Source organism: Eleutherodactylus coqui, chromosome 4 (assembly GCF_035609145.1).
Source record: "Eleutherodactylus coqui strain aEleCoq1 chromosome 4, aEleCoq1.hap1, whole genome shotgun sequence".
Lineage (NCBI taxonomy): Eukaryota > Metazoa > Chordata > Amphibia > Anura > Eleutherodactylidae > Eleutherodactylus > Eleutherodactylus coqui.
Window position 1 is genome coordinate 279282284 of NC_089840.1, and position 23990 is coordinate 279306273.

The following is a 23990-nucleotide window of genomic DNA, read 5'->3' on the forward strand; positions in this document are numbered from 1 at the left end:
GGATGGTAGCAGAATGGCCGCTCCAGCGCGCTCCCGAGAAGTGACAGCTCTTCTGCGCATGCGCAGAAGAGCTGTAGCGGCTAGCAGGCTGAAGCGGCTCGTGCTGAGAGGAGAAGACCGGACTGCGCAAGCGCGTCTAAAAAAGCAAGCTGCCAGCGAATTTAGACGGAACCATGGAGACGAGGACGCTAGCAACGGAGCAGGTAAGTGAATAACTTCTGTATGGCTCATAATTAATGCACGATGTATATTACAAAGTGCATTAATATGGCCATACAGAAGTGTATAGACCCACTTGCTTTCGCGAGACAACCCCTTTAAAGGGCCTTTTTGCAACTTTTGTCATTGAGGATACCCCACAAAAGAAACTATCATTCAACTCCTCACCTATTGATGGTCATTTAACTTGTTGAGGGGTCCCCACAAATAGTTTTCGGGTAGGTTTGTCTTTCTCAGCCCGAATTATAATAATTCAGAAATAAAGGTTTTCTTTTATTTTATCCAAGTCATCTGTATAGTGAATGTGTTCTAATGTGCGGCTTTTCCATTGTGGAATTTATTTGTGTTTTTGTGATCTGGTAGTTCCTGCACCGCGGTCACACGGGCAAACTCAGACTTCAAGAAACTTTCAGACTTCGAGAAAGGCAAATTTTTAAGCAGAATCAGTTCATTTCTGCAGCGGAAAAGCTGCGAAAACTGCAATTTAAGTGTATGTAAGGATTTTGATTCATTTTTCTATGATCTCCATTGATGTCTTTGACAAAAGTCTGCGGCATTTCTGCCACATAATTAGGCATGCTGCATAATGCAAATTTCTACGTGTGAAGCAGATTTGTGTGAAACCACCCTTAGGGGGCCTTCACACTGGCGAGGAAATAGCACGATTTCCCAGCACTGGGAGGAATCGCAAAATGATGAAGCCAATGGCTCCATGCACATTTACGATGTTTTAATGCTTGCGATGCAGTGGTAAAACAAAATATCAGCATGTTCATTGCTTTTGCGATCTCACCGAGCGATCGCTACAGCGCCAGCCCCATTGAAAGCAATGGGAGAGGATCGCGATCCTCTGCCTCTGCTGTGACAGTAATGGCAGGGGACTCCCCGCGATGAGGATTTTCATGGGGGGAGGGGGAGAGGGGGTGCGTGAAATGTAAGCCTTACCCTGAAAATAATCCCTAAATGTAGAAAAAATAATAATACATCACCTTAGTAGCGCTGTCATCTCTGGTGCATCTTCTAGCAGGTCCCCGGCACTCTTCTTCAGCTTCTCTTCTGGCCGGTGATGGAAAAATCCCTGCATCCTGATAGTACTGCCTCTGATTGGCTGAGTGCTGTGACTAATCAGAGGCAGCGCTCAGCCAATCAGAGGCGGTGCTTTCAGGAGGCGGGGATTTTTCATTCCCTGACCAGAAGAGAAGCTGAAGAAGAGTGCTGGGGACTTGCTAAAAGACGCACCAGAGATGACAGCTCTACTAAGTTGATGTATTTTTATTTATTTATTTTTTCTACAGTTAGGGATTATTTTCGGGGTAGGCCTTATATTTTAAGCCCCCCACCCTGAAAATCCTCGTCGCGGGGAGTCCCCTGCCATTACTGTCACAGCAGTGGCAGAGGATCGCGATCGTGTCCCATTGATTTCAATGGGGCTGGCACTGCTGCCGCTGGCCAAATAGTGATCTTCTCCCATTGATTTCAATCTCCTGCCGTGGCTGCGACAGCCACAGCAGGAGATTCCTTCAGCCCTGCAGGGATGGGACGTTGTTTCCCTGCGGAAACACCTTGCATCCAGGGCTTCAGAAGGATTGTGAGAGCGATATCGGGGCGTCAATCACATCCCGATATCCCTCTCGCCAGTGTGCAGGAGCCCTTAGGCCTTATAAACACAAATGTTTTATTGCGGCTACTCCAGACGGCAGCTTTTATATGCTGCCAAAAAAGATAGGTCTTGTCCTTTCTTTTGTCTGCGATCAGCCGGCAGCTCCCGTAGAAGCCTATGGGAGCTGCCGGCAAGGGGAGGGACTATAGCAGCGGCTCACAGACCTGTTAAATTACCTAATAGTACTGAATGCCTAGAAATAATCTGGGGTTAAAGATACTGAATTTGAATAGCCAGAAGCAAAATGAACTCTTTGGCATTAATTCTAAATAAGATATAAACGTTTAATATAACGTAGATGGACAAACGCCTATATTTAAAAACCCAGTCTGCAACGTCGGTCCACAGACATGGCAGTATCAAGACTGCTCCTATATCATATAATAGCTTGGTAACGGAAGTAATCTATGGAGGACGGCCAATCCTAGATTCTTAGTAAAGGTAAACTTTCTGACTATCAGAGACTGATATCTAAAAACTAGCTGTATAACTACTAATAGCAATCAGGGAGACAAGGTGTTCGCTATAGTGAGCCGGGCGCTCACAGACAGTACTTATATAGTAGAGGGGGCGGACCAAGTGAGAGGACCACCTATCCAGACAAGAGAAGCAATTGGGCCTATGATTGTGTAGCAGTGCAGAGAGGGCGGATGATTGACAATGATCTCCTCCATACACATGACAAGAGGCTAAGACTTATGTTGCCTGTGAGTACAAAGTGTTTTTTGTGAGAAAACGGCATCGCTGCACATGAGCTTTTAATGGGTGTAAAAAAAAATAACATGTTGTTCAAATAGAAATAGAGAATTCGTAATGCACTCGCATAGACCTCACACAGCATGCCAGTGCCAGGCAATCTTTTCTAGTTCCACAGAAAATAATAGGTGATATTGCCCAAAAATAGGAAGGTGCTGCCATTTTTTAATTCTGAACTATCGGTCCGAAAGAATAATTGCCCATGTAAATTAACCAATGAAAAATAAGGGATTCTCATCATGTGCGTATTCTCGCAACGCATAGAATTCTTGCTGAAAATCGCTCTTATTTATAGCCGTCTTTGAATCCACTGTAATCCAGAGATTTGGGGTGGTTTACATTGTCTCGTCTTCTTCCCTTTCAGGATCCTCAGCTGATATCTTCTATATCAGATAATTATCCTGATTGACTCGACAAGGATGGAGAGGAACCGGGACAAGATGGCGGAGAGTATATTCACCCTTACCCTAGAGATACTCTTCCAGCTTACAGGAGAGGTGAGAGATTCTGGGGATGACGTCACGTTCCATCATTCGTATCTATCCATAAAGAATGTGGCCGCATCCATGGGTGTATAAAAACATAATAAGCTTTATTCTCCCATAATAAAAAGAAGCGACGTTTCGGTCAGCAATTTGACCTTTGTCAAGAGTAATAAAATCAATCACAAATCAGTGTTTAAATAGCATATAATTAGAGATGAGTGAGTATAGTCGCTAAGGCACATTACTCAAGCGAGTAGTGCCTTAGCTAGGTATCTTCCCGCTCGTCTCTAAAGATTCGGGGGCCGGCGCGGGTGACAGGTGACTTGCGGCGGGGAGCGGGGGGGGGGGGGGGGGGGGAGAGAGGGAGAGAAAGATCTCCTCTTCGTTCCTCCCCGCTCTCCCCCGCCGGCCCCTGAATCTTTAGAGACGAGCGGGGAGATACTCGGCTAAGGCACTACTCGCTCGAGTATTGTGCCTTAGTGAGTATACTCGCTCATCTCTACATATAATGTCTTGCAGGACACGCCCCCTAATTTCGGGCCGTCCTATAGTTATGCTAAGATACAATCAAACAAGCAAATAACATACTCAGGTGTATAGTTACAAAACATGTGGTTGAATTGCTTCATCCAGGCATCCTGTGCTAGAGGAGAGACTGTGCGCCATAACGGCGTCCCTCTGGGATCACTGCGCGTGTGCAGGACTGTCCAAGAATCGTGAGATTACGCAGCTTGCCAGTTCGTCCTTCTGGCGACTGTGCATGCGCCGGCCTATCCAAGTCTCGCGAGAAGATGCGTCCGGGTCATATCTTAAAAGAATTATCATGCTTAATACAGATGAGCGAGTATACTCGCTAGGGCACATTCCTCGAGCGAGTAGTGCCTTAGCCGAGTATCTCCCCACTCGTCTCTAAAGATTCGGGGGCCGGCGCGGGTGACAGGTGAGTTACAGCGGTGAGCGGGGGGGAGAGAGGGAGAGAGAGATCTCCCTTCCGTTCCTCCCCGCTCTCCCCGCCGGCCCCCGACTCTTTTGAGACGAGCGGGCAGGTACTCACATAAGGCACTACTCGCTCGAGTAATGTGCCTTAGCGAGTATACTCGCTCATCTCTAATGCTTAACCATCCTAACAGGGAAAACCCATAATAACGCGGTAATAAAGACCATAGCCCACACTTTATTCCAAGTCCTGTAGAAGGTGTATTCATTTGCGCACAATATAGCTGGAAGCTCATATAACTCTTACACAATACAGCTCGGAATACGTACCCGTATGTATTATATTGTAGCAGACAGATCGAGTCTGTAATGAATCCAAAGTCATACTGATGATAGAGAACATATAATGGTGCACACACATCTAAGTCTGTACATCCAAATATTTAAATAAGCACCGTGGTGAACTAGTAGCCATATAAATCTGTATAAAGTGAATAGGGATTAAAGCCCACTGTAGATAAGGTGAGATCCCTATAACCTCAGCAATGGTTTTTTGTCCCACATAACTGACTAAATAGTGAGTCTAGATATAGTTAGTACAGCCACATTCATCTATACCACACTTAAACCTCAAGAAGAGAAATTTTAATTCCCCCAAAGATGTTATATAATAACACAGATTCCTTGAAACGTTTCAGAATCATTACTTTATTGATATATTGAAAAGACAAAAAAAGGAGAATATGTGTAAAATTTATATCCAGATGCTTGGGTGAGCAGAGTCGACAACATATAATTCAGGATCTGTAAGACCAAAAAATAGCATTACCAACATGACATAGACAAACACGAATAAAACAAGCTAATGGATGTAGATGCCGTTCACATTTATTTAGATGTAGAGTATAAAATGATACTCAGGGTTCAACCCCTTTGGTGACCTTGTATCCAATTCATAGATCCAAAAAAGATCCTTTCTTTTTAATAATGACACCCTGTCACCCCCTCTTGGTGATGCTGGGATATGGTCTATGATACGGAATTTAAGTTGGCAAATCGCAAGATTTTTTTCTTTAAAGTGTTGAGATATTGGTAAATCTTTATAGCCTTTCCGAATAGTGGATTTATGTTTTACTTATATGGGAGCGGACATCTGTGGTGGTTTCCCCTACATATGCGAGACCGCATAGACAAGTGATTTAAATAGATGACAAAATCGGAAGTACTACGTGGAGTCTATCTGGTTTGGACTCCGGCCTGGCTCTGCATTTCACCAGCCTGACCCTGAAGCGGGATTATCTGAGTGCTGCTAGTGGAACTTTTGCATATTCCTAAAATCGGAAGTACATCGTGGTGCCCTGTCGCTGTCGGTAGTACATCCCCTCGAACAAAAAATAACCGTGCGACAGGATGTACTTAAAGAGCGACAGGGAAAACCGCACACACCCAGAGGACAGATCAGAGGTCTCCACATATGATGAAATGGCTTGTAAACCTCTGGAATGGGTAATGGAGCTGTAAAGAGAGACTACATCCAGTGTAGCCAAAATGGTATAGGATGAGATTGTTATCGGGGCAATCTTGTGTAAAAAAACGATGTATCTCTGGTAAAGGAGGTAGCGTCCTCCGCCAATGGTCTCAAAATTTTGTCGAGAAAACGTGCTTTATTGCTGAAGAGGGAATTACATCCCGAAAACTATCGGTCTACCAGGAGGATGGTTTAAATCCTTATGGATCTTTGGTAGAACGTAAAGTGTTGGGATAGACGGATGTTGTATGTCTAGATAACATAATAATGCATTATCAATAACACCGTCCAGAAGAGCCTCATTGAAGAGGATACGTAGCTGTGTTTGATACTCTTTGGTTGGATTCCCCCTCAGACATTCATATACATTCTCCTCACCTAGTTGTCTCAATAGCTCACCCCGATAATGATCAGCATCCATGATCACCACTTCTCCCTCTTTATCAACAGATTTGATTACCACTGATTTATCTTGAGTGAGGGCCCATAGGGCTGTACTCTCTGCTCTAGTAAGGTTACGCTGGATGGTTTTATGGCCACGGAGCTGTGATACCCTCAATTTCTCTACATCTCTACCGACTTTTTGTTACAAAGACTTCCAAAATCGGTACGAGGGAGGTGGTGAAAAATGACTTTTATTCCGCAACCCGGCCGCCACCAGGGTGAAACCCCCATGAGCACCGGATTGCGGGGCATCACATAGAGATCATGAAGAAAAATGATCCCTCAATCTCAAATTTCCAAAAAACCGGTGTAAGTCCAAATTCAGTTCAAACCAGTTCATATCCACAACAGGACAAAATGATAGACCCTTTGATAAAACAGAGAGTTCACTTTCAATCAAAGGACGTGAGGATATATTTACCACTATTGATGGAACTGTATCCTCTTGGGGTCCAATGGTGGCAGTCTCCTGTAGGAGCGTGTTCTCACTATGTTGTCCTCTTTTCCTCGCTCTTGTGTGTTTACGCCCCCCCCCCCCCCCCGTTGTTTCTTCCTGAGTGTGGTTCTTTCCCTTTCACTCCAAAGGGGACACTCCGTCCTAAAAAATAGGAAGAACTGCCCGCAATATCTGTTGCAGTGGACTCATCAGTGGACCCACAGTCCACAGATGATGGACCCAGATGTGTTCGTGGTCTTGCTGGACATCTTTTAGTGCGACGCCTATTTGGCATGGAATTAGAAAAACCATCTTGATTATTCTTATTGATCTGCCAAGAAAGTACGCGTCCCTGCGTATAATCCTCAATGTCCCGAAACCACTTGTTTTTTTTTCCAGATTTTCCAAACCCTCTTTGTATTTGGTAAAATTCTGGAGTTTTTTGTCCCGACTAGCCTCCCACTCAGCTTGTGGTAGAATTTCTAAAATGCTTTTTTCGAAAGCCATCAACCGATCAGCACTAACACCAACTTCTATTTGTAGGAATTCAATGTTAAATCAAATCAAACGCACACTTGTTGAGGATACGCTCAAATCTCGTACAAAAAGTGGTATTACCTGACATCAAAGTCAACCGAATATGGGGTCGCAGTCCTCTTGAAACCCGTTTACTCCTGAAGTATTCACTAAGTGTGGTCATACACAGAGCCAAAGAGATGTTACGTTTATACTCGGATTCCCAACACCTCAAAAGTATCTCCATAGTTGGTGCTGATAAGAATGTCCCATCGTTCGTGGCACCTGCCAAAATCCTAGTGGCATCCGCATCCGAATAGGAAAATACTATGGGAGTACCTGTTACACCCTCAGACAGGTATTTTTCCATCCTGGATCTGATACAAACTGCATGATGGTAATGGACCGGATAATCAGATCTATAAATGAAAGTGCTGCTGGAATTTTTCATTTCATTCTTATCTGTGTCAGTCTCTGTTCACATCTACAGTAGAGGATTTACTGCCGATTTATCATAAATGCCGGAAAAGTATTGTAGCTTACTGTGCTGTTTTTCTGGTAAAATGGCAGCAACCCAACAGACTTGTTAAAAGCCAATGATGTCTGTCATGTAGTAGATCGAAAACTCTGGAATAATGGAAATTATGTACACATGTGAACAGAAGCTTAATTGTTGGACATAACTGGAGACATGGAGGACTCTGGAAATGTCTGCAGTGATATTTATGGATGTATCTCCCCATAAACAGGATTACACGGTAGTGAAGAAGACTTCTAGTGATGGCTGTCAGACCCCGGTGTCTGATGGATGGGGAAGACCCCTGAGCCCAATCACAGGGCCTCCACCTCAACCCCTGATACTGGAGAAGATCAATGAGCAGAAGATCCTAGAACTCACCAACAAGATGATTGAGCTGCTGACTGGAGAGGTGACGCTGCTGGGAATGCTGGGACATAACAGTAACGCTATGGCGGTATAACTTGTCTGGGTGATGACAGTATCATTGTGTTGTTAGGTTCCTATAAGGTGTCAAGACGTCACTGTCTATTTCTCCATGGTGGAGTGGGAGTATTTAGAAGGACACAAGGATCTGTACAAGGACATCATGATGGAGGACCACCAGCCCCCCACATCACCAGGTAATAGACAGGACTAAATCCACACGGCCTTTATTATTTGTATGTAGAGAATGAATTCAGTGGCTGTCTGTGTTTTCTGCAGGTAGATCCAGTAAGAGAACAGCAGCGGAGAGATGTCCCCGGCCTCTTCTTCCACAGGATGATCAGGTAGATGGAGAGAAGGTCTCATAAAATCTCCCCTCTGGTCTGTAGAACGGCTGGGAAGGTCTTGTGTTCAGTCTTATTATATGACTGATACTTGTGTAATGAGAAAGCTGGAGATGGCAGGATTACAGCTGACCACAGACATTAGATCTCCGCATCTTATCACTATTTTCTGGTTCTGGAGACTTCTGGTTGAAATAAAGAAGCATCAGGTTGGAGTTATACAGGAGACCTGCAGCTATTTGGCCCAGATCACTAGTGCTGTCATGTCATTCCGGCTCCTCATACTAATTAATGACCTTTTCTGGCCATATAAAACCTTCCACACGACTTCTCCAACTGTGTGATGACTTTTACAATATTTATTTCACAGCTGGTGAAACTGGAGGAAGATCCGATCCATATTGATGCTACAGAGACGCGTGTGAGGGGGGATCTGCCATGTAAGGAGGAGATTCCTACAGATGACCCCCCAGGTGAGACTACATGTAGAGAAAAGTCTGTGTTGTCGGAGTTTCAGTTGTATAAAAACTAGTGGCCATTCCTCTTTCGATGACATCTTGGTGAAGGCCCTGATTCAGTCGGACCTTTTTTGTGAAGTCTCCACATCACTTTGGATGCTCTATCCTGGTTCAGGTGGATAATTAACCATCCCAAGTCTCCCTCTTGCCATTGCACCAACTGGATTTTCTGGGTCTCGCCTTCGACATGGCTCGTGCCCACCTTCTACTCCCATCACAGAAGTTGCATCTCCTTCAGGGGAAGGTGCTCTCCCTCCAAACACAGACTCCTCTTACCATTCCTCACTGCACATCCTACCCCTGGTTTGAGTCTAAGGATTTCAAAATGTTTTTTTCCTCCTTGCTGGAGCTTTCTCTTCAGAGTCCACATGGTTCTGCACTGTGTTGCAGTCTTAAATGTTTTTTTGCTATGTTTACATTGACTGTTTTACCTCTCATGGCCTACTTGGCTACTTTTAAATGTTTGAATTTTGATACATGCCTCACAAATTGTATGAACATTTTTTCTTATACAAATGTCATAAACTATCAGTATAGTTGTAATGTTATATTGAAAAATATCAAAATCCATTTTGTTCCTGGCAGATGACGACACCAGGAGCTCAGAGGGACATCTGATGTCAACAGATTGTAAAGTGGAAGATCCTGGTATCATACAAGATGCATGTGAAGAGCCTGCCCTTATCCCAAATACACTCTCAGCCCTTCATAGCAAAGATCTATCAGGAGATTCCGTTAAACAGTTTCCATTTTCTGATTCATTACAGAATGTTAAACAAAATAAAATTTACGAAACGGATGTTGAACATCACAGAATTCATACAAGTGAGAGGCCATATTCATGTTCTGATTGTGGGAAATGCTTTAACCGTAAATCATATCTCCTTATACATCAGAGAATTCACACAGAGGATAAGCCATATACATGCTCAGAATGTGGAAAAAGCTTTAAATGTAAATCATATCTCATTAAACATCAGAGAACTCACACTGGGGAAACGCCATTTTCATGTTCGGAATGTGGGAAAAGTTTTAAGCATGAAAAAAGTGTTGTGCAGCATCAGAGAATTCACACAGGGGAAAAACCATTTTCATGTTTGGAATGTGGAAAACATTTTAGGCAGAAAAAAACTCTTGTGGAGCATCAGAGAATTCACACAGGGGAAAAGCCATTTTCATGTTTGGAATGTGGGAAACATTTTAGGCATAAAACTAGTCTGCTGGAACATCAGATAATTCACACAGGGGAGAAACCATATTCATGTTCTGATTGTGGGAAAGGTTTTAAGTAGAAAATAAATTTTGTTAAACATCAGAGAAATCATACAGTGGATAAACTACTAATCGTATACGGGAGACCATTTTACAGAAGTCTTATGAGGAATAGTTCCAATTGGCTTGAGAAAAGTCCTGCTTCTAATTAAGATGTTATTGTTTTTAATAACCAATGATAAATGAATTATAATAAATGATTATTACAAGTGAGGCATGTTCTAGCCTTCTTTCAAATGTCTTTGTATAAAACATCTTTGCGGTTTGGAATAAATCAGATGACTTCCAATCACATCCAATGTATGTGTGTTTTGTAAGCTTCCTCGATGCTCGAGCATTAACTGTTAATTTAGATACCTGAAAATATACCAATTAACAAATTATTTTGCTAACATATACAACTGCTAATTAATGTCTTATCTAAAATCAAATAGATCCCAGATAGCACAACTATATACCAACCATGCATATAGAATATTTCACATAAATATATATAATTAAGAATCAAAACTTGTTACCAATTACTAATAAATGTGTAAAGTCTTACATGCTCTTGAGCTTTAAATGGTAAGCTATATCTTCGGACCTTTGGAGGTGAGAGGGAGCTGGTAGATGTTATGTAGAAATAGTGGAGAGAATTTACACCAAGGATCCATGACTTTGTGGAACTGCTTTTCAAGAAAATAAGATTTTTGTACTTACCATAAAATCTCTTTCTTTTCTCATTCATTGGGGACATAGCTGAAGACCTTAAGTATAGCTACTACTAGTAGGAGGCAGAAATGTAGTGGAATAAGTGTTTTTCCCGGTCGTCATCCCGACGGCCTCATTACATATGGAGGTTGCCCTCTGACTTCGGTAGAGACAGGAAGAGCCTTTAAAGTACCTTTATTTCCACCATCTTCTCAGTGTCTTCTTGTCCATACGGTGGCCAGATGCAAGCTCCGGGGTTTACTTACCAAGGGCATGCTGTGCCGAAGATCCCCTGGAGGGAGGAGGTCGGGACGGCATACCGCGGAGTCCCTGCATCCTCAGTCTGCGCTGCCATGGAGCCGTCGGGTGGCGAGCAGCGCAGGTCTCCATGGGCGGGTCATCTCCTGGCTGCCGCTGCTGTAGACCGGACATTGGATAATTCCTCCTGGCAGGTGAAAGGCGGCGACTGCCTCCCCGATCCACATATTGGTGACGCCATCTGGCGTGGTGACATCACACGCACTACGTAGGGGGCTTGGCTACCAGTGCAGACCCGGAAAAGGCGCCAAATTTAAAAACCTGCTTCTCTGACAGGTCCTGCTCCTGCTGGAGATTACTCTGCAGACCCAAGAATGTGCTCCAGCATGTCAGCGCGTGACAGCTCAGCACGGGAAGGAGAGGCTGATACCCTACAAACCGTCAGTGGCTATATGCCAAAAAAGGAATATGCAAATTTGTCACTGTGGTTGATTGAATGCATATATGTTCCCTTTTTCTCCCTCCACCCCCATTCTTTGCATGGGTTAGACCAATAAGGAAGGTTCAAAAAGTAAAGCGGACCCTAGAAAAAGGTCTAGGAAATATGTTATATGCAATAAGAGATTAGAAGATAACTACAAAAAGTCTCTGTGAAGAATGCACAGGGAAAATCCTAGCAGAGGAAAGGGCGGCATTTAAAGCGGGTATTAGGTGCATGATCAACGAGAATTGCAGGTCTCCATGGCATCCTTTTCTCACCCTCAGCCTGGGCCATCAAGACCCTCCAAAAGGCCAAGGCCAGCAGAATTGGCGAGTTCCATATCTGAGGAGTCCCTGGAACTCCTATCAGAGGGGGAATTAGAAGACCCGCTGCTACAAGCCGAGGATGAGAAGAAATACTATTTCTCCTCAGATGACATGGAACATCTCATCAAAGCAGTGAGGGAAACCATGCAGATTGAAGACCGTCCGCCCGCCCAGAACGTCCAGGACAAAATGTTTGGGGGACTTTGTTCCCGAAGGAAAACTATTTTTCCGATTAACCAAACCTTGCAACAAGTCATCTTGGACAAATGGCAGGAACCAGAGAAGAGACTAGCCGTCTCAAGAGAAATTAAAAACCGTCTGGCATTTGCTCCAGAAGATGTCCACATATACAAAGAGACCTCAAAGGTGTTAGCTGGACCTCCAGGGGTCTGAGGCACCCTGGAGCTGTGTGTGTGGCCGTTTGTATTGGTGGCCACGAATGTCTCGGGACATCCGGGAGTTTGTCAAGTCCTGCCCAATCTGGGCTCAAGGGAAGAGTGTACGGAGATGACCTGAAGGTCCGCTTTGTCCTCTTCCCGTTCCAGAGAGACCATAGACCCATCTGTTGATGGCTTTTTATTACAAACTTGCCTGAATCCCAGGGGTGCTCGGTCATCTTGGTCGTCGTCAACAGGTTTTACAATATGGCACATTTTACCGCTCTTAAGAAGCTTCCGTCCGCACCTGAATGAGCCACCATATTTGTCAGGAAGATTGTGCGCCTGCATGGGGTCCCTAAGGATATTGTCTCCGACCGGGGAGTCCAATTTGTTGCCTGGTTTTGGAGGGCGTTTAGTGAAAATGAACAATCTGAATGAACCAGGAACTGGTTCAATATCTCAGAATAAATGTGAGTGATAGTTAGTCTCTGGGTCAATTATCTAGATTTGGCTGAATTTGCCATCAATAATCATACACATTCGGCGTCGGGTGTGTCTCCGTTCTTCTGTAATTTTGGATTTAATCCCAGGTTCTCAGTGTCCTTCCCCATCTCTTCTAACAATCCGTCTGCTGGCACTCAGGTTCAGGTCCTACGGGAGGTGTGGGAGAAGTTTCAGGGCAACTTAGAGGGGTCCAGGGATGCAGTGCTGAGGAAGAGTAGAGGTACACATACTATCTCTGAATCTTTGTCTGTGGGCCACTTGGTGTACCTGTCTTCGAATAACCTGAAGTTTAATTTTCCTTCGTAGAAGCTGGCTGCCTGATTTGTGGGCCCTTTCCCTATCACTAAAGTGATTAGTTCTTTGGCATACGAGCTGGCACTACCGGACACGTGGAGAATCCACAGGGTGTTCCACAAATCGCTCCTCAAGAGGTACGTTCCTCCATCTGCCCTGGACAGAACTAAAAAAAATAAAATGAAGTGATGGGAAAAAGGAAAGAAAGGGAGAAGAGAAAAAAGGGAGGGTATAAAAGAGTAAAGGGGGTATAGCTTCTTTATAACCTAATACAGATCACTCTGTTACAATATAAGGTAAACTTATTGTCCCACTCCATTCAACGCTTGGGCAGTCATTTGGGCTTTACCAGATCTTTCCTCAACAATCTCCAGGGGTCCCAGATGTGTAAGAACTTCTCATGCATTCCTCTTGCCCAGCTGGTACGCTCTTCCAGGTTGTATGTAAGGTCAACCCTTTCTATCCATTGGTCTAACGCAGGAGGGAGTTTTTGCATCCAAAGGCGCAGTATGAGGGACTTAGCCGCATCTAATTAGAAAGCCACCAACTTACGCTTTTGGGGGGTGGAAATGTGTTCATGGCCTCCATAGATATACCATTACTGGGGTAATTTTCAGACTGTGTGAGGACTTTGACTTTTTGCTAGAATTGAACCACCAGCGGACACTCCCACCAGATACGGATATATAAGCCAATGCCGTCATTGTACCTCCATCATCTGTTGGGAGAGGCAAGTTTGTGGTCAAACAACCACTGGGGTGTTCTATACCACCTCACCAGTAGCTTATAATGACCCTCTTGAGCCATTATAAAAGGGGAGTGTCCGAATGCGGTACTTAAAATCAACTCGTTATCTTTAGCTGTAAGCGAAATATGAAGATCCTTCTCCCATGAGATGAGAAAGACCGGTTTAGAAATGTTTGGCGGAGCAACAAAATTTCTCCTGAAAAGTGCAATTTTCCTAATACTCGGATTCTTATTACCTGGAGTTTTCTCGAAGGGAGTTAGGGGCCTAGTGCATTTATGAAGTCTGAGAAAATTCCTAAAAACCCTGTCAATATGTGCCTTATGCAAAAAGATGAAAGTTTGATTTGGCAGGAGAACACTACCAATATCCTCTGGGTTCAAATGTGCTAAGGCTTGTAAATCTCTTATCTACAACTTTTCTAACTTTATCCAAAGGTTTCCAGTGCAAGGGTCTCCCTCCAATCCCAGGAGTTTAGGTAGAACACATAAAGGAGTGTCTGGAGATGGACTGGGGGCTATGGGTTCTCTCAAATTATCCCAGACCTCGCGGGTCCACGAAGCAAGGGGTTACATTTTTTAGCTCTATGTTCATATTTTGCTGGGAACCACAGAACCTCCAAGAGGATAGGTCTCTGGGCTCCCAATGCGAGGATTTGCAAAAGAGAGTACCTAGCCGGAACGGTCAATTCCATCCAATAATTTAGATGGGAGGCTCTGTAGTAATCGTGGACGCACGGCAGACCAATACCACCCTCCGGGCCTCTTTTCGTCATGAGAGAGAACGCCATCCTCAGTCTCTCTCAGTCTTTTAAAAAAGGAATAGGGAAGGTGGATCAGCAACATGCAAATCTTGTATAGAATTATTGGGGGTATATATGCGCTTAAAATATTTTTCCTGCTGAACCAGGAAATAAGTGGGAGGTCGTATGAATTTAGTAAGTTCTTGATCTTCCCTAAGAGGGGTTGGAAGTTAACCGTATAGAGATCGTCTAACCCAAATACTCTATTGATGTTTCTGACCATGCAAATGAAGTGTTAATTTTTAAAATCTTACTACGGGCCACAGGTATAGAAATGTCTAATACGATGGATTTGCTGAAATTTATTTTAAAATTGGAGATGGAGCTCAATTCCTCCAGAAGGAAAGTGAGCTGAGAGAAATCCTTCTCAGGTTCAGGTATCAGGAACATAATATCATCTGCGAATGCAGCAGAAGAAAGCACCTTTTCTCCAATGCACACCACTTAAATATCCAGGTCCAGTCTAACCCTCTGGAGGAAGGGCTCCAAGGCGAGTATAAAAAGAGTGGGTGATAGAGGGCATTCCTGCCGCGTGCCATTTCTTATGTCAAAAGATGGTGATAATATTTCATTCACTTTTAGCCTAGCATAAGGTTGAGCATAGAATGAGAAAATAGCCATAACAAATTCCTTTCTTAAATTTTAAAAGAGCTGCTTCCGTATACTGCCAGTCCACTTGATCGAAAGCCTTTTCTGCATCTGTGCCAAGAAGGCTAAAGGAAAATTGTGTGTCTGTGCATAACGAATCGCATGCAACAAGCGAAAGCAGTTATCCCTCCCCTCCCTGCACCTTACAAAACCAGTCTGTTCGCTATCTACCAGGGTCGGAACAAAATCCTGAAACCTAGAAGCTAACAATTTGGCCCATAGCTTAATGTCAAAATTAATGAGGGAAATGGGTCTGTAGATACTACAGTTCTTGGGGTCTTTATTCTTTTTGTGAATCAGGGTGATATGGGCCTCCTGAGCTTGTTTTGGGAGAGCAGCTCCCAATAGTAGATCATTAAAGAGTTCCGTAAGACACACAAGTTTAAAGCTTCAAAAAAGAATTCAAGCTGGGCTTTAGTGTTTTGGTCATCTCCTTCCAGGGGAACCAGTCCCTGTAGGTTGTACAATTGGGAATAGTATCGTTGAAACTCTTTAGCGATATCGAGTGATGTGGTAGCTGTGTTGCCGAAAGGCGATTTTATAGCATTAATAAAATTCCTAGTGCGGGCTTTCTTTATTAATGCCAATGTTAATTTACTCCCTCGATTGCCCTGTGCGTAGCCACCTGTTCCGTAAGACATGGCACTAATTAGCGACTTAAAGGATTTAAGAATAAAATAATGGTAGAACATAAGGGCCTGGACTCTTTCCGGGGAGGCATGAATCCAATAATTTCTCGACTTTTGCCACCGTGACTGGTGTCATTAGGGGGATCGCTTCACTTTCCTCAAGGCTGGGCAAGTTTAAAGCTTCAAAAAAGAATTCAAGCTGGGCTTTAGCGTTTCGGTCATCTCCTTCCAGGGAAACCAGTCCCTTTAGGTTGTACAATTGGGAGTAGTATCGTTGAAACTCCTTAGCGATATTGAGTGATGTGGTAACCGTGTTGCCGGAAGGCGATTTTATAGCATTAATAAAATTCCTAGTGCGGGCTTTCTTTATTAATGCCAATGTTAATTTACTCCCTCGATTGCCCTGTGCATAGACCACCTGTTTAAAGTGCATATGTTGCGTGTTAAACCAGGTAGCCAGACAGAGTTTCAGTTCACTCCTTAGAGCAGTCAATTTATCTAACAACTCTCGTTTTTGGGACAACTTTGCTGCTAGTTCCAATTTAGCTATCTGGGATAATTTATCATCTATTACTTTTTGGTGTGTCTTTTTTAGCCGGGAACCTAAGGCAATTAGGTGCCCTCTTATGTATGCTTTGTAGGCCTCCCATACAGTCGATATCCCTTGATCCCCCATGGAATTTATTTGAAAATATTCCTCTAGTAGCTTTTCAAGGTGGGATCTATCATCCAATGTGTCCAATAATGAGATATTTAAGCGCCACCTCCACTCACGAGGTGATGCCTGAACTGGCCGCAGGTCTAAATGAATGGGTGTGTGGTCCGATTCTGTCATCGTATCCACACTCGAGCTCTCCAGATATGTCAGAAGGCCCAAAGAGACAAACAAACAGATAGTCCAGTCTCTGGTAAGAGGAGTGAACCTGAGAGAAGTACGTATAGTCCTTGATAGAGAGATGTGTGGTCCGCCACATGTCCACGACCCCCAGCTCAACCAGACAGCGGTTTACCTTTCTCAGTTTTACCTGCGAGATCTGGGACTTGCCTACCGAAGAATCTAATAGGGGGTTTAGGGTGATATTTAGGTTCCCCCCGATCAGGATAGAACCGACAGCGAAATGTTTGAGGTTATCTAATTGCTCGATGAGCCAGGAAGCTTGGTCTGAGTTGTGGAGGGAGGGGGGCGTATAAATTTGCAATTGTCACTTTAGCATTGTTAAGCGTACCCTTTAGGAAAAGTACTCTGCCCTCCGCATCTTTATACTGGGACTCACAAATAAAATTAGTGGATCTATGAAAGAAAATAGTAACCCCTTTAGATGCAGAAGTAGGGTGTGAGCTGTGGAAGCCCTGCGGGAATCGTTTTCCTGGCAGGCTCATGCATCTGCCTCCTTTGTAGTGTGTTTCCTGCAATAGAAGGATCCTAGTGTCATACCTTTTCGCGAGGAGAGACACATTATGCCTTTGGAAAGGAGCGTTAAGACCCTTCACATTGAATGAAGTAAGACATAAAGAATCTCCCGTTACAAGGACAGCGAGCAACAATCAGCTTTCTTCAGAGAACTCGGGAAGACAAAGAAAGTAAATTAGCTATCAGTAGAGCACAGAGTAATACTTCAATGTAATTAAATCACCAATCAAGAGCTATTAGTATAGGGGAAGGGAAAGGAGAGGAAAGAGAGAAACGCAACAGCAAAAATACAAGAGTAAGTTACTGTTAGATTAGGGGGCAGTCAGATCCAGGATCTCAAGCCCAATCGGGAAACGACCCCTTGATTTCAGGAGCCCCCTCCCAGGCAAGACAGAGGAGCCGACAATAGTTACTTAAGATCCCAAACTCGCTTTTGAACCCGATCTGTCGGGCACAACTAGGACCAATAATCTGGGGAAACAGAGAACATAAAAAAAATTTGCTTCTTTGGGGGAGAAAAACAATCAAAAGAAATGAGCAGGTACCAATAATGGCTCCTTGAAATAACTAGTGGTTCAGACTGGAGGAAGGACTATTGCAGCCCTAGGAGAGAACACTGATTGCACACCACGGGTCCCAGAGTGTCCTCTCTATTCTTTTTCTTTTTGCCTGTCGGCGATTTGACGCTGCCCATGGTCGTTCAGCTCTCTGGGGCAGACAGCTTAGGAAGGCAAAAAAAATCCGGCAGCGGGAGCCAGCTAGAAATCTCAATAGGGTCAAGATCCAAATATTTCCAGCTATGCTGTAGGTCTTCAGGTGTGCGTATGTTGAATCTCCTGCCTTTATATGAGATTCCCAGTCCAAAGGACCATAGCCATGCATACTTAATGTCCTTCACTTTCAGTGCCTCCAGCAGTGGTCGTTATAAGCGACGTTTAGCCAGGGTGGATAGAGAAAGATCTGAAGCGAAGCATCAGCATATTGTAAGTCCTTGCAATTCCTTGCGGCGCACAAGATGGCGACAGCATCTGGGAATGACAGTATTTTACAAATGAAGTCTTTCGGGGGTTCAGCCGCTGCGGGCTGAGCTGTAAGAGCCCTATGAATGCATTCAGTTGGCACGGACGTCATTTTGTCCATTTCCAGCAGGGAACCAAAGATTTTCATTGCAATTTTATGTAGTGAATCACCAGCCAAGACTTTAGGGAGACCCTTAACCCTTTCCAATCCACTGTCTGACGTCTAAAGACATTCAGATTGAAGACTGCACAGCTTCCGATGTTGGAAGATGTCCGGCAGGGTATTCTTACTGTATATTACTGGCCGCTCTGTTGTCGAGGGTCTTTCCAGCATGTCTAATACCGCAGTACTGGCTCTAGCTAGTAGGTGGCACCATTGTATAATGGCAGAATGAGAAAAGCCCCTAGGAAACCCTGAATCCAAAATTGGATTGCAAAGAGTTAATGCTGATATTACTCCTTCTGTTCCGGTTCTCCAGATCCTCCTGCATTAATAGGGCTTTGTTTAGCTGGGTATGCTGTTCTTTTAAAGCATGGGCCATATGAAGGGAGTGAGAGAGTGAGAAGTAATGGTGGCAGCTGTGAGTTCCAACTCTTCTACTCATCTCCCCATATACTTAAACTCTAGAGATGAGCGAACGTACTCGTCCGAGCTTGATGCTCGGGCGAATATTAGGGTGTTCGGGATGTTCGTTATTCGTAACGAACACCACACGATGTTCGGATGTTCGGGTTACTTTAACTTTCTTCCCTGAGAAATCTTTTCTATATGCGCTCAATGGGGCCGGCGGCAGCAGCGCCAACCCCATTGAGAACATATAGAAGACAAATCCTTCTTCTCTGCCACAGCTGTAACAGCTGTGACAGAGAAGAACGATGTTTGCCCATTGAATTCAATGGAACCGGCAATACAGCCGACTCCACTGAATGCAATGGGCTGCCGGCGATCGCGGGATGAATTGTCGGAAAGGGGTTAAATATATAAGCCCTTTCCTGCAATTCATCCAGAAATGTGTAAAAATAAAAAATATATATATACTCACCTGGTGCCGGCAGAAGGAGTTCAGCGCGGCAGGCTGCAGTTCTCCTGAACTGCTCTGAACAGCTGTGAGTAGTATTCAGCAGCCGGGGATTTAAAATCCCCGCCTGCTGAATAAGATGCCTCTGAATGGTCACAGCCTGACCAATCAGAGGCCAGCCCTCACTCACACCCATTCATGAATTCATGAATGGGTGAGTGAGGGCTGCCTCTGATTGGCTCAGGGGGGGCTCTCCTGCCCCTGAGCCAATCAGAGGCAGCCCTCACTCACCCATTCATGAATTCATGAATGGGTGTGAGTGAGGGCTGGCCTCTGATTGGTCAGGCTGTAACCATTCAGAGGCATCTTATTCAGCAGGCGGGGATTTTAAATCCCCAGCTGCTGAATACTACTCACAGCTGTTCAGAGCAGTTCAGGAGAACTGCAGCCTGCCGCGCTGAACTCCTTCTGCCGGCACCAGGTGAGTATATATATATTTTTTATTTTTACACATTTCTGGATGAATTGCAGGAAAAGGCTTATATATTTAACCCCTTTCCGACAATTCATCCCGCGATCGCCGGCAGCCCATTGCATTCAGTGGAGTCGGCTGTATTGACGGCTCCATTGAATTCAATGGGCTAACATCGTTCTTCTCTGCCACAGCTGTTACAGCTGTGGCAGAGGAGAACTTGCTGTGTCGTTCCCATCATTTTCTTGAATTGCCAAGATTTTCACACATGAAAACCTTAGCGAGCATCGGCGAAATACAAAAATGTTCCGGTCGCCCATTGACTTCAATGGGGTTCGTTATTCGAAACGAACACCCGAACATCGCGGGAAGTTCGTTTCGAATAACGCGAACCCGAACATTTTGGTGTTCGCTCATCTTTATTAAACTCCCTTTTGATCTCCGTGAGCTCAGCTATGACAGGGTGCAGGGCATTCTTTATCAGGGCTTTTATGAATCCCTTAGTTATGGGCTCCCCTTCTTCACCCTCAGAGGAATCTCCCTCCTCCTCCCTCTCCTACCTGTGAGCGCTGGGTTTCTCCTGCATGGGTGCTATCTTAGGTAATGCACGCGAGGACCAAGCGCTCCTTTCTTTCAGATAGCGCTGCATCCTGGCTTGCCCTCTCTGCTGTCTAGGGGTGTCTCTGCCTGTTTTCACAATTATATCCTACAGATAGCCGCTGTAAAGGTCCTCTGAAGTGCCACTGAGAGGTATCTTTCAGTTCAAGTTACCAGATCAGAGGCCAGCCCCCCCCCCCCCCCGGTTCATTCCATTCTTGAGGGTATCAAACATGGCCATAAATTTATACTCCCAAATTTTTCTGTGACGCTTTGACTTGAAGTTGCCCTTGTTAAAGAAGTCAAGAGGGATGTTGTTTTCCCAATCGTTTTTTTTTTAATTTATAAAAATTCAGGAATTAATTTATAAGAATGTTGCCATCCAATAGGTGGTTCTGCAGAGGTATTGTTCCATCTCCTTTAATGTGCAGGTTGAGGAAGAGATAACACGCATCATAAAACTCACATTCCTGAGCTCGGTGGGCTGATTAAGCAGTTATTTCTCGGCTTAGTTTTTCTGGTATCATATCTACAAGATGATACACTTTGCTCTACTGACTAGCACCGTACCAAACCCCCTTTTTCTTTTGTTAAACATGGTGTTTCACAACATTTTTAATGCACCCCATCCTTGCAATGGGTGATGTAGAGCATTGAAACGTGCTTGAACACACTAAACTAGAACATGCAGCATACGATTAATCACGTACTAAAAACGCCACGTTAAGATGCTGTTCTGAGAAGCTCCATTAAAATAAATAGAAGCTCAGTACAGCGTTTAGCTTGACATTTCAAACGTCCACTAAACACTGTTAAAAATGTTGCAATCCTACCATTGGTGCAGTCGTGTTGCTATTGGCTATGTTTTGCTATGTTCAGATACAGCAGGGGGCGCTATGTAGAAGACGCCATTACTCTACAGCTGGGCTTTCATTTGGGAGGTGGGAGAATCAGCAGCTCCGCCCCTCAGGGACAGGTGGCGCCATCGTTACACTTCTTCTATCTGCCTTAATAGTAAGGTTTCAGTTCTTCTTTTGCTTTTGGTGGTCTATAGAAGACCCCTATCAAAATTTTTGTTATTTTTTTCGCCCTGTATTTCTACCCACAGAGATTCCACATGTTCATCCCCTACACCTATATCTTCCCGTAGCCTCGGCAATAAGTACGATTTAACATACAGACATACCCCTCCCCCTTTCTGGTTTCCACGGTCTCTTCTGAAGAGGTTATAAATGTAAATTCACCGCCCAATAGCACGATTCCATTGAAAAACAAACTGAAATCTTTTAGAGTGGAAAAATAAGAATAACAAAACTAAAATAATGTGGCTGCATAAGTGTTCACACCCTCTTATATTTGGGGATGTGGTTGTGTTCAGAATTAGCCTGTCACAATTATACTCATGTTAAAAAGTAACCAGTAGAGATGAGCGAGCACACTCGTCCGAGCTTGATACTCGTTCGAGCATTAGGGTGTTCGAGATGCTCGTTACTCGAGATGAGCACCACGTGGTACTCGAGTCAATTCCATTTCCTACCCTGCATGTTTAGCGTCATTTTTTAGCCAATAGACATGCAGGGAAGTCATTACCATTTCCTCCTGTGACGTGCCAGCCCTATCGCACCCCCTTGCAGCGAGTCGCTGGTGAGATCAAGTGACCGACGAGTACTTAAAGTGGTCCCACCCGCGGCTCGCCACAGACACACACTGGGAGAGTATAGGGAAAGTGCTGCTGACGAGATAGGGAAAGTGTTAGTGTAGGATCCTGTCTACAAGAACCCCAACGGTCCTTCTTAGGGCCACATCTGACCGTGTGCATTACTGTTGTGGCTGGCTGGGAGCAGTTTTGCACAAATTGTTTTTTTTTCATCTCGGGCTGTGTAGGCCATTACAGCTATAGCATTCTCAGTCTGCAGTCTATTATACAGAGTATAGGGAAAGTGCTGCTGATAAAGGGAAAGTGGTAGTGTAGGATCCTGTCTACAAGAACCCCAACAGTCCTTCTTAGGGCTACCTCTGACCGTCTGCATTTTACAGGGTGTCTAGTGGGAGTTGTAGTGCATCACTATTGCACAGCTAGCCCTGTTTGCAGCCCTCCGTATAAATTTCTTCTGGCTGCAGTTAGCGTTACAATACCGCTGTCAGCCTCAAACTGTACGCCAATAATTCCAAAATTATTTACACCGGTCTGTGTCTGCAGTGAACTTAATGCACAGCGTACGGCCACAGCCACTGATAAAGGGAAAGTGATATACACACTATATAGCCTGTATTTTTTTTCAAAGAAACAAAACAGCTCCTTCGATGGGCTATCTCTGATCGTCTGCATTTTACAGGGTGTCTCTTGGGAGTTGTAGTGCATCACTATTGTACAGCTAGGCCTGTTTGCAGGCTTCCATATTCTTTGTTTCTGCCTGGAGTTAGTGTTACAATACCGCTGTCAGCGTGAAAGTGTACGCAAATAATTCCTTAATTATTTATACCAGTCTGTGTCTGCTCTATTCGTAATCCACCATGCTGAGGGGTAGGGGTCGAGGGCGTGGACATGGACGCCGGCGAGGACACAGAGGTCCAAGTGAGGGCGTGGGCACAGGCTGAGTTCATGGTCCAGGTGAATCACAGCCGGCTGCTGCAGGATTAGGAGAGAGGAAAGTTTCTAGGGTCCCCAGCTTATCACAATTTATGGGTGTACGTGGTAGATCTTTATTACAAACAGAGCAGTGTGAGCAGATCCTGTCGTGGATGGCAGAAAATGCATCCAACAATGTATCGAACACCCAGTCTTCTACGCAGTCCACTGCTGCAACTCTGAATCCTCTGGCTGCTGCTCCTCCTTCCTCCCAGCCTCCTCACTCCATAAAAATGACACATTCTGATGAGCAGACAGACTCCCAGGAACTGTTCTCAGGTCCCTGCCTTGAGTGGGAAAAAATGGTTCCTCTCTCACCTGAGGAGTTTGTCGTGACTGATGCCCAACCTTTGGAAAGTGTCTCAAGAGCTTTCAGTGGGTGAGGAGGACGATGATGATGAGACACAGTTGTCTATCAGTGAGGTAGTAGTAAGGGCAGTAAGTCCGAGGGAGGAGCGCACAGAGAATTCGGAGGAAAAACAGCTGGACGATGAGGTGACTGACCCCACCTGGTTTGCTAAGCCTACTGAGGACAGCTCTTCAGAGAGGGAGGCAAGTGCAGCAGCAGGACAGATTGGAAGAGGCAGTGGGGTGGCAAGGGGTAGAGGCAGGGCCAGAGCGAAGAATCCCCCAACTGTTTCCCAAAGCACCCCCTCGCGCCAAGCCACCATGCAGAGACCTAGGTGTTCAAAGGTGTGGATCTTTTTCAGTGAGAGCGCGGACGACCGACAAACAGTGGTGTGCAACCTTTGTCGCACCAAGATCAGCTGGGAAGCCACCACCACCAGCATGCGCAGGCATATGATGACCAAGCACCCCACAAGGGTCACACCACTGCCTCTTCCCCTGGGCCCCAACCTGTCACTCAGATCCAACCCCCCTCTCAGGACACAGGCATGAGCGCCTCCCGGCCTGCACCCACACCCTCACCTCCGCTGTCCTCAACCCCATCCAGCAATGTCTCAGCGCAGTGTTCAGCTGTCGCTAGCGCAAGCGTTGGAGCGAAAGCACAAATACGCCGCCACA

At 44.9% G+C, this 23990-nt stretch overlaps 1 protein-coding gene across 1 annotated transcript in view; it reads left to right on the forward strand.

Annotated features, from left to right (window-relative positions):
• Positions 1–23990, forward strand: part of LOC136624336 (zinc finger protein 250-like) — a 325143-nt gene that overhangs the window by 2372 nt on the left and 298781 nt on the right. Inside the window, exons 2-6 of the mRNA XM_066598267.1 lie at positions 3000–3132; positions 7730–7909; positions 7997–8120; positions 8203–8267; positions 8638–8740. Of these exons, the coding sequence (XP_066454364.1) occupies positions 3055–3132; positions 7730–7909; positions 7997–8120; positions 8203–8267; positions 8638–8740 (550 nt within the window). The 5' untranslated portion in view covers positions 3000–3054. The remainder of the gene's footprint in view (positions 1–2999; positions 3133–7729; positions 7910–7996; positions 8121–8202; positions 8268–8637; positions 8741–23990) is intronic.